General features: G+C 42.5%; 1 protein-coding gene across 1 annotated transcript in view; it reads left to right on the top strand.

Moving 5' to 3' along the window:
* The window catches only part of sonb (SON DNA and RNA binding protein b), a 29,529-nt gene extending 27,930 nt beyond the window's left edge, over positions 1-1,599 (top strand). The window contains exon 20 of the mRNA XM_085397872.1: positions 556-1,599. Coding sequence (XP_085253998.1) covers positions 556-633 — 78 coding nt within the window. The 3' untranslated portion in view covers positions 634-1,599. The remainder of the gene's footprint in view (positions 1-555) is intronic.
* Positions 1,600-11,878: the final 10,279 nt, after the last annotated feature.

Here is an 11,878-nt window from a genome sequence, read left to right on the forward strand (position 1 = left end):
GACACAATTCAAAGAATCTATTGCTTATGTAGTTGTGACTAACTACATAAATAAATGTAGCATTTATTTATGTAGTTAGTCATAAGTCTGTGTGCTGTGACCCTGAAATGATCGAGAACCTTTATGTCACCGTGCAGGTTCAGCCTCACAGAGCAGTGATAGTGTGCAGTTGAAGGGCACTTCTTCTGAATGTCTTTATGTGCTTAAATCAACAAAGAAAACACATCAAAAAGATTTTATTTAAACATATACAGATGGATAGTATGAACCGTGAACGTAATCACTTCTGTTTGCGTCCTTAAAGGAGCCAAAACCTTTGGCACAGAATCAACAATCTAAAGACGTTATAGGATACAGTAGGAAAATAGACTAAAATGATAAAATTCCTTTTATTTTGAAGACTAACGTAAATGTTTTTGTAATGTAATTAAGGCATTCTGAAAGTTGTACTACACATAGAATTTAAATAGCTTTTATTGCTTTTTAAATCCTGGTGGCATAATCAATAATAAAAATGCAAGGTTGCATTAATTTTTTATTTTCTTCTATCCAAAGGTTCCTGTGGATGGACCAGGACTCTACACTGGCCCTGTCTTCACTGCTGCTTCTACAGGCCCGCTTTTCTCTACATAGTCATGCACACATTACAAATGTAATATGGACCCTGTTCAAGGCAAACATTTTGATTTGTCACAGTAGGAAAGCCCAGAGCTCTGAAGCTGGTCCTGTGGTTTGTGCCATGGTCCATCTACTTTCCCAGTGTCACAGTGTCTACCTGGCTCCTTAATTGCTTAATCAACCAGGGTCATGTGGCCCTGTCCTCCCACCCATTGGGTAACAGGCACAGGTACACCAATCACACAGGGTACCTGAAAACAGACTCAGGTGTCTTTGTACTGTTAGAGAACACCTGAAGAAAATGCCACACAAAAAGGGGAACCAACTGTTGTGAAGTAACGACAGCTACCACAGCACTGCTACAAGGTCTTCCATGAGTGGTTTAGATAGTTTTAGTTTGTCACCAATGTTGTTTTTTTGTTTGTTTCAGTCCCAGTGATTAACCAGTGTTTCCACTCTGGAGGCTCATTTATATTTCAAGAACTACCACCTTTGGCACATAACATGAGAACAATGAAAGCAGGTTCAGAGTGCTGATCGTGACCAGTGTTATGCCTATAAGACATCACACCTTTTCTAAAGGTACTTGAATGATCACCTTGTTTGTTTTTGTAGGGGTAGGAGTGGTAAAAAGTGATCATAGTAAAAGTGGACGATGTGTGCATGCGTGTGTGTACATATGTATGACAAATGTATAGTTTAGTAGCAGTTTAGCCCTATATTCTATTAGCTGATCAACACTTACGTCTAACACACAGCCGACAGTCTGCAGGACATTTCTCATAGTCACACAAAAGCAGAAGCAAACTGGACTGTTAGTGAAAAGTTGTATCTGTGAATGACAGCTAATGTTAGTCTTTGTGTTACATTGATGACCTAAATTTAAACAAAAGTGTTTCTCATACAAGGCTGTTAAACTTTTATTCTGGCCTTCTAAACATATGTATACAGAAATAAAGATTATATTTATGTTATTTAGTAGACGGACTGCATTGTCTTTCTTTGTTCAGAGTCCTATACCAGCACTCTTTAGCACTTTTGACTTCAGACCAACATTTTTAATGAGGGTGGCGTTGTTCTGGAGTCTCGACCTGATGTTTAGTGTAACTTATCCTGCTAAATTGCCGTGAACATGAACACCAACATATTGTCTAAATGTCAACACATTACATGCAGTCAGGCAAAGAACCGTTTGATCGTTCATATTAAACTGTGTACTATAAATGGCAGAAGATGCTTTGATTTGGGGGAGATTTTTGTCACCTTTGTTAAATAGTTTTAGTGACTCAAGAAAGCAGGGAGAAAGGGGAGGGGGAGACCTCCGCTCAGAGTCACACCTGGACCTAAACTGGTGCTCCACACACTTTTTAATCAGAGCTTTGTGTAATGGTATTGCTGAGGCATAAACATGGTATTATACCTCCTAAAAATAGACCTAAATGGAGACAGATTATGCTGATATTTTAGCCTGAGGACATCACTGTAAAATACACACTGCTCACCAAACTAAGTCAGTATTTGAACAAATTAAATCAGTATCATGAGGATCAATGGTGATTTAAAGCTTTAAATATGAATGCTGTTTCTGTATAAAGAATTCGTTTGAGGTGAAATGTGGGACTTTATAATATAATTTAGTAACATTTAGTGCAGCGCTCCGCAGCCTTGTTTGCGCCTCGGACCAGTTTAACGGAGCGGCCTTTAAGCTGTCGCAGATAAATACAGCAAAATAAAACCATACGGCCGAGACAGAAACTGGTATTTTGTAAATATAATAATAAACACAAATTCACTGTGTAATTGTGCAACGTTGTTAGCAGCGTCCTCCTGAAATGCACCAACGACAGAGAGTAACATCCTCCTCTCTGCCCCATAATGCTCTCTGGTCGCTATGGTAACGCGTAAATATTTCTTTCAAAATAAGATGCACAGCTACAACACGGGAAAAGACAGAGTTCACGTTAAAAACCCCGAAAACCATACATTTCACTTCACAGGTGAGCCTGTCACGGTTCATTTGTGGAATTTCTTGCCTTCTTCATGGAGTTGGGACCATCAGTTGTGTTGTGCAGAAGTCAAGTTGGTGCACAGCCGAAAGCATTATTTGATAGCTATTTGAATTCATATTATACCAAGAACCAATCAGCTAATTAAAGAGAAATGACAGTTTCTCAGTCAATGTGTTCCCCAGTGCAGGAGCTGCTGACACTGTTGGGGATTTATTCAAAACTGAAGGCAAACTGAACCAGCATGGCTACCACAGCATCCTGCAGTGACATGCCGTGGCCGTAGAGTGAGGGCAAAGGGCCAACATCTCTGGGAACTCCTTCACGACTGTTGGAAAATAATTTCAGGTGACAACCTCATGAAGTTCATCGAGGGAGCCAAGAGTGTGCAAAGCAGTAACCAAAGCAAAGGGTGGCTATTTTGAAGGATCTAAATATAAAACATATTTTGAGTTTTTCCCCACATGTTTCTTTACTACAGAATTCCATATGTGTTCATTCATAGTTTTGATGCCTTCAGTGAGAATCTACAATGAAAATGAAAATAAAGTAAAACTTAAGTGAGAAGTTGTGTCCAAACCTTTGAATTGTAATGCAGGTCTATGTTAATCTATATTAGCATTTCTTGTGAAACCAATGCATTAATGTTGGGGCTGTTATATATAAAACTGCTTAGAGACTGGGTTTTAGTGTAAAAACACTGCTATTTTAGATGCCAGTCCAATTAGAAATGTATATTTTTGCTGGTTACCCTTGATGACCTCAGAGGTCTGGGGTAGCAGGCTCAGGAAAGGTTACAGTAACATTGTAACTAGCTAGATTTATCCAGTTTGAAATAATGCATGTCAGTGCTTGTGACATAGGCCTGTGTTAGACAATGTGCTCGTGAGAAAATGGGCAACATGCACAAATAGGCAGAATTTCACATCCCAGGGACAGCAGTGGCAGCACAGACCTCTAGCAGACAAGAAGTCAACAAGCCAGCAGTCACAGGGTTTTGATATGACCGAGAGTAGTGCTTCACATCGTCTCTCACACAACTAAATCACAAGTACTAACATGCAGTCTGTGTGTACTACTGAAATAGCACACAGTAGGTCTCCCTTCTTCCCTAATTGCACAGTCCCAAAGGCATGTTTATGTAAGGCTTCTTCTGTATTTCCTGGTAATATCTGCAGTGGCACAGCTCTCGAATGCTCAACACTGTTTTTCCCATGCAGGAAACACCTTATTTTCATGTAGCACATAGTTCCTCTTCTAGGCTGTGCTGTTTCTCTCTGTAACCACAGAATATTTAATAACTGCACCCTGGGCTGTGTCCCGAGAGGGATGCTATTCATTACTCAGCTCTATCACAGAATGTTACCTTAACAACAAAGAGCAGTCATGAATGCCATCTGAATAGCTCAGCAGCTGGCTGGGCTAGAGTGAAGCAGTCAACATAGGGCTTGAGGATCAAAGAAGAGGTTACTTGATGAGGCTGCCAACTAAGAGCTACAAACCAATACACGCCCACCAAAGGGGCACTGTTTAAATACACAGATTTCAGATTCCTGAAACAAAAGCTGAGTTATTTTGAGCCATGATGACATCTGGAGAAATCGTGGAGGTGGGTTATGAGGGCACCGGCCCAGTCCTCGTAATATAAAACGTGTGGTGGACATTGTCCTTGTACACTACAAAAACCAGCTAGTGCTCGCACACACAAGCACACATCAAGACTCTCCTCACTGTAGTGGGTTGTGTAAGCAGATAATGGCTGAGCCAAAATTGCTCCACTTCAACTCATAATGACACATGCAGTGTGTTTTTGTGCAAGTCAGAGATGAGGTTGAGTAGAATTCCTTATGTAAGCTTGTTGTATCAAACACACACAAGCACACAGTTCATCTTACTGCTGTATTCAGTGAATTCAAGAAGCATCATTTCGTTCCACTTTTTCTTGTAGCATTACATCCAAAAACACCTGTAAAGTATATGAATCCTAATTTCCTCAGTAAAAACTGTAGAGCAGTGTACACGTGCAGAGACAGACACTGTAATTTGAGCCGACCTTAATCTGAATCACAAGTGCTTAATTGAACGGCGCTTAATTAGGACTAATGCATTCAAAGAAAGAAAGTATCCTCCCACAGCATTACACCATCACCCTTGAGTCCAGACTCATCACTAGACCATCCAGGGATTTTCAGGAGTGGCACCCAGCTTGGTCTTCTGCTGCTGCAGTGTATCTGCCTCAAGGTTCAATGTGTTGTTTATCCATAGATACTCTCTTTGCATGCCTTGGTTGTAATGAGTGGTTGATTCTGTTGCCTTCCTATCAGCTCAAACTCAGTCTTCTCTAAATCCAGCATCAAGAATGCATTTTCATCAGAACCGACGCTCACGGCCTATTTTCTCTTTTGTTTACCATCTTTGTAAACCCTGAGGATGTCTGTGTGTCCCTGTAGATCAGCAGTTTCAGATTTTCTGAGGCCAGCCTGTCTTACACCAACAGCTTGTCACATTCAAAGTCACTGCTTCATCACGTCATCTTTATCATGTGTAAGTTGTTACCATTTGACTGTCTGATTAGATACTTACATGAATGAGTGGTGGTGGCTGTTTTCTCCAGCTTCTCTTCTTCCTGATGTTGTTCTAACTTGGTATAGCTAGATCTATCACTAAGGCCTTCTTCCACTGTTTGCCAACCAACAAGCATTGTTCGGTTTGTTAGCCATTGCGAGTTTGTCTGGAAGTCCCACAAGATCTTAACTTGGTCTTTTTTAACCACCATGGGGGGCATATCCCATTTTAACCTCCGCACCTTTAGGCTGTACTCAGCACAGATGTTCCTGTACACTATGCCGGCCACTTGGTTATGCTGGCATCTTGCACCCTGCTGTTATGTGCTGGATTGTCTCAGCAAGCAAGCAATTTATTTATATAGCGCTTTCAGATCAGCCACCAGCTGAGCACAAAGTGCTGTACACTTGACATGCCAAACATGATACATTGAGCATGTTAAAAAAATGAGAAAAATAGTAATAATAATATAAGAGAGGTAAAATATATATATATATATAAAAACACATTTAAAACAATAAAATCAGGGTCAGACTGTGTCATAAGCCAAAGAGTAAAAATGGGTTTTAAGACGTGTTTTAAAAGTGGACAGTGAGGGGCCTCTCTAATGTGCTGGGAAAGATTGTTCCACAGATTAGGAGCAACAATAGAGAAGGCCCTGTCCCCTCTGAGCTTCCTCTTGGACCTGGGTACCTCCAGGAGCAGCTTGTCAGCTGACCTGAGAGACCTGGGGGGTGAGTAAGGATGCAGAAGCTCAGAGAGGTAAGTTGGGGCAAGACCATTTAAACACAAACATGAGAATTTTAAAATGAACTCTAAGATATACAGGCAGCCAATGGAGTGAAGCCAGGACGGGAGTTATTTGCTCTCTTTTACGAGTTCTGGTTAAAAGTCGTGCAGCAGAATTTTGGACCAGCTGCAGACGAGAGAGAAGATGCTGACTAACTCCACAATATAGTGCATTACAGTAATCTACACGACATGAAATAAAAGCATGGATTACCGTTTCAATATGCGGCCTGGATAAAATAGGTCTTATCTTTGCCAAGCGCCTTAGATGATAAAAACTGGACTTGACAGTACCCCTAATTTGACTTTCTAATTTAAAATCACTGTCCATCTTAAAACCCAGGTTTGTAACAACAGATTTAAAATACTCTGCCAGGGGTCCCAAATCAATAGCGGAGGGTCTCAGGGGCATCTTTACTGCACCTGGGGTCTTGCCTGGTGTGATAGACCCCAGCCTCTATGGATCTTGTGCTCAGAGCTTCTTCCTGTGCTGCCATGATTAGTGCCTCTGTGCTGTTATTTAGTTCAGCTTTATTCAGCCACTTCTTCTCCCTGCTGGTGGTACATTGAATATGGGGGCCTGTCCTTCCATAATGCCTCCTTTTGCTCCTATTCTTTTTTCTGGTGTCTTCCGCCTGAGGTATTCACTAAGCGCATTAGTGGTTGTGGCCATCTTCCGATGTACTCATGGATCTTTGTTGTCTCGACCTTTATAGTGGTTCTTACACGGCCTAGTCCATGTGCCCCGTTCTTCAGCTTAGCCTACAGTCTCAGGGTGCTGGATGTTTAACAATGAGTTACTAGTTGTATTGATGTTATTGTAGAAGTTGGGTGTCAAAGAACCCATAGTTCCCACATCCTCTTCATGTAACCCCTTTAACTGAGGCTACATGTGTAGCAGCATTCTAGCAGTCCCCTATTCTCTCCCTTGTCCATGTATGCCATAGCCTTGTTCCCGCTTGGTGTCTTAAGTCAGCTAGCTCTTGCTCTACACGGGTTTGTTCAGTCTTGGCATGATGGTTACAGCTTTGGCGATTCTCATTCTCAGACAGAGTACGAGAATCGCCAGAGTTAGGTAGGTGAGGTACGTTGTCTAGGGCAGAGATCCTGGGCCAAACTGTCATGTACGCTGTGTGAAGCAAGGAAGGATTGGACCCAGGAGGATTCTTAGAACTAAATGAAGACCTCTAGCTGGGATGGAACAGGACCAGACACAGGGTGCTCAATCTGCTTTGGGTGCTGCGACTGGGGATGCGCAGGGCACTTAGCTGCATCCACTGATAGCTGAGGCTGATAAGGAAGACTGGCCACTCTCTCCCTGGGAATAGGAACAGGTGCAGCTGAGCGGCGGAGACCTAGCTGCTCTGAGAACTGGAACAGGGACCAGATGGGCCCTAACCAACCTTACTCCAGGAACTGAAATGGTTGCTGGGAAAAGCTGGACCCAACCTTCCCTGGGAATAGAGACAGGGGACTAGCTGGGCCCTAGCCAGTCTGTCCTGGGGAACTGGAACAGGTTGAGTAATAGGCTCAGGGGTGGACACTGGCAACAGTCTTTGAAGTCACAGGCTGTGGAGCAAAACAGTCCTCAGGATGCAAATCACTGAAAAGGGGCTCAAGAGCAATAGTTGTTGGGAGTGCAGGCTGTGGTGCATAAATAGTGCCATTATAGGCATGTAGACACAGTAAGCTGGGACGTTTTGGTCCTGTAGCATAATCAGTTTTTAAGGTGCAGGCTGGGACACAAACACTTATTGCCAAGGCCTGCACACAGAGAGAATGACCACAAGCAGTGCATGGAGCAACAGGTTTGGATGCATGAAATGTCTGAATAAGCTGGCTTTGGCTCACAGTGAGCAAAATTTGAGTCCGTTAAAAGGTATCAGGTCAGCAATGGCTCACAAGGAGATGGTTGAGAATGAGCGTAACAAACTGGTGACAAAGAAGGCTTATCCTCAAACCTAAGAGTCTTTCATACACAAGAACATTTTGGTAACACACATTGTTCACAAGCATGTCGACTAGACTCACACTGAGGTGTCTAAGCCTTCAAAAACAGTCTTTAAGTTCAGCGAACCAGACACACAGTTCATTTCTTTATTATAATACCGGCCAGCAACACAAAACGTAACCTGATCAGCCGTCTCAGAAACACTTAAAGTCTCTTAGCCAGCTCACAGAGAGCTTACAAGCAGAGACTACTGTCTTCATGTCTTTAACATCGGAACAGAAAACACAGTCTTATTACCAGCCAACTCAGGAACAGTGAACACAGTCTTAATTTTACTCGCGGAGCCTCGTCTCCTCTGGCATGAGGAAGTGGGTGGGTTTGGAGCTCTAATGCCTCCAACGTGCCTGGCAGAAGTATAATTCGCATGTCCCTGCTGGAAACCAGCTTCTCTGTGTGACATCAGTGCTGTGCAGTTTGCAACAGCAATTCGTGGATGAGGACCGCCCTGACCTTGGTTTTTGAGTGCAGGCGAATGATAGTGAAGAGTTTCCCATGTAGACACAACATTTCATTCATAATCACCTTTCAAGAAACTCAGGGACACCTTACAAGCAAATAAACAAAAATCATAGCATAGATAAAATAACAGTGGCAAGACGCCATAGAATTAACATCATAAACTAAAATCAAACAGAAAAGATGTGTTTTAAGAACGGCTTTAAAGATAGGGAAAGTATGGGCAGAAGTGACACTGTGCAAAAAAACAGAGCCATGGAGGTGCGAGATTATGAAGAGGCTTGAAAGTAAGAAGCAGAATTTTAAAATGAATGCGATGTTTTAAAGGAAGCCAGTGAGGCTGTTGAAGGACAGGAGTACTAGAAGGGTTTCTGTTAATGACACAAGCGACTGCATTTTAGACCAAGTCTGTGAAGAAATCTGCATACAAAGACAGAGGGGATAGAATGACAGTAATAAACACGGGTTATAACCAGAGCATGTACAAGAAGAGCAGTACTGTTAGCTGTAAGGGACGGGCACAGCCAACTATTACGTAAGTGGAAATGTGCAGACAGTAATAATATTGATGTGCTCCAAAATTTAAGGAGCTTAAAAAACAACACCTAAATTATTAACCTGGAAGGAAGACGTTTGAAAATTGTCAGTGCACAGCGAGAATCTTTCACTTTTGTCTAAAACGATTTTAGTTTCTACCAGAAGAACCTCTGTTTTGTCCGTGTTTATTAATTTAAGAAGTTTAGCAGACAACCATGATTTAATCTCGCGTAGGCAGTAAGTGAGAGAAGGTGGTGGGAGAGCCTAATTAGGCTTAGTGGACAGACAGAGCTGGGTATTACTAGCATAAGAGTGATAATATATGCCAAATTTCCTAAATATGTCATCAAAGGGTAAAAGATAAATAATAAATAGAAGGGGACCTAAAGGCCTTTTCACAAAGGACGGTGCATGTGCTGCACTGACCGCAGAGCAAAGGAACTTGTAGGCTGCACCCTGCCTACACGTCATTTGTGTGTTCGCTCTAAGTCCACTAGATACACAGGGTCCTTCTATCTTTCTGACTTTGTATCCTCTACAATAGTTTGTGTTGTATTATGTTTAATAAATTAAAACAAACATGTGTTGCTTATTCATGAAGAAGAAAGCTTTGTAACTGTCCCAACTACTGAAATGAAATAAGATAAGATAAGATAGAACTTTATTAATCCCTCGGGTGGGTTCCTCTGGGAAATTCGATTTCCAAAAAAGCACAGCACCGACAGAAGTTACAGAGTTATACACACACACATATATATAAATACAGAGACAAATATAAATAAAATATACGAAGGGGATAAATAGAATAAATAGGAATAAAAATAAAAATACAAGTGAATTGCACATTTCAAGTATTGAGTCTATTGCACCGTTGACTATTTACAAAAGTATTGCACAAAAGGTATTGCACAGTGAGGTGAAGAGGCACTACAGCTTAGTTGTTCCCCCCTGCTTTGTCCTCCTGTTTCCCCTCCCTCTCCCCTCCAGAGAGGAGTTAAACAGTCTGATGGCGTGTGGGACAAAGGAGTTTTTAAGTCTGTTAGTTCTTGTCTTGGGGAGAAGCAACCTGTCACTGAACAGACTCTTCTGGTTGTTTATGGCCGTGTGCAGAGGATGCCCAGCATTGTCCATAATGTCCATCAGTTTCTTTAATGTCCTTTTCTCTGCCACTGTCACCAGAGTGTCCAGCTTCATGCCGACCACAGAGCTAGCCCTCCTGATCAGTTTCTCCAGCCTGGATGAGTCCTTCTTTGCTGTGCTGCTCCCCCAGCACACCACAGCATAGAAAAGTACTCCAGCAACCACCGACTGGTAAAACATCCTCAGGAGCTTCCTGCAGATGTTAAAAGACCTCAGCCTCCTGAGGAAGTACAGTCGGCTTTGGGCTTTTTTATACAGGTGCTCTGTGTTGCATGACCAGTCCAGTTTATTGTCCACCCACAGCCCGAGGTACTTGTACTTGTTGACCACCTCCACCTCCTCCCCCTCTATCTGAACCGGCAGTGGACCTGCTCTAGACCTCCCGAAGTCCACAACCAGTTCCTTAGTCTTTGAGGTGTTGAGTTGCAGGTGGTTTGTGTGACTCCATGCGACAAAGTTCCTCACCAGACTTCTGTACTCCTCTTCCTGATCATCCCAGATACACCCCATGATGGCTGTGTCGTCTGCAAACTTCTGAATGTAATGGGCTTCAGAGCACAGCGCTGCAGGTGCCAGAGCCAGCTGTTAGTAGATATTACTGATCTTACTATTAAAAAAGGTCATACAAATATTACACTGCCCAGTCCAGTGAAGCCGGGGTGGAAAACTGTCAAGTGACTGAAGAATGCAGTTTAAAGTAGACCGATGGGTCTGACCCTTTCCTTCACCAGACCTGATTAGAACAGCATAATATTCAGATTTGGCTGCAGAGAGAGCATCCTTATACTGTCACATCTGTTAGTGACACATCCTCAGACTAGTCTTTGTGCAAAGGTGTTCCAAGCAGTGGCGGTCCTAGCCTGTTTGGCGCTCTGGGCGAGCACTCCCTCTGACGCCCGAGTTATGTTGTGATATGAAACAGAGGGAAAATAATTTGACTTAGATAATATTAAATTGACATCAAAAGATACCAGCTTGAGATCAGATATGGAGAGGTTGAAGGAGTAACACCAGAACAACAGATAATATCAAGAATATGGCTCTTGGAGTAAGTTGGCAAAATGAATCAATTGCTGTAGACCAAAGCTATGATGTAATATAATATTGGATATATTTATATTTTTGTGATATATTTATCATATCACACTATATTTAGTGTGATATGATAAATCTACCCTACCGCCTACTGGTGTTGGCCAGAGGGGCCAACCGTAGCTGCCTCCACCAGTGTGTGAATGTGAGAGTGACTGAATAGTGGCATTGTCATGCGCTTTGGGTGCCTTGAAAAGCGCTATATAAATCCACTCCATTATTATTGTTATTATTAAATTACTTACGAGTTTAATTTGTCAGCAACTTTCTGCCAGCCCTCTCTCCTTGCTTTTGCAGCCTTTGCAGTGTTCCCTTGCGTTCTGATTAAACTCTGAAACTCCTGAAATCCCTCACTCAAGAGTTCTTGCTCTGCTGCCGACAAATACCGAGCCGAGCGCGCTCCTTCCACATTTTCGCCGACCAATCAGAGGGTTGCCGATCAATGTTTCTACTATCGATGCGTAGCCCCTTTTATGACACCCAGTGATGTCACATTACTTCATCTAGCTGTACTAATCGTCAACAGCAGGTGTGTTCGGAGAACCAGATTAGCGAGTTCACGGTTAGCGCGATGATTTGGTCTTGGATGTGTCATTTGATCTTGGATGTAGTAAGCGACGTACGAAGAACGGGCCCCAGGAAGCAGAGTTATAATAATAATGGA

Source organism: Rhamphochromis longiceps, linkage group LG23 (genome assembly GCF_057381845.1).
Source record: "Rhamphochromis longiceps isolate RC_006_pf linkage group LG23, R_longiceps_female_GT1.1, whole genome shotgun sequence".
In the NCBI taxonomy this organism is placed as follows: Eukaryota; Metazoa; Chordata; class Actinopteri; order Cichliformes; family Cichlidae; genus Rhamphochromis; species Rhamphochromis longiceps.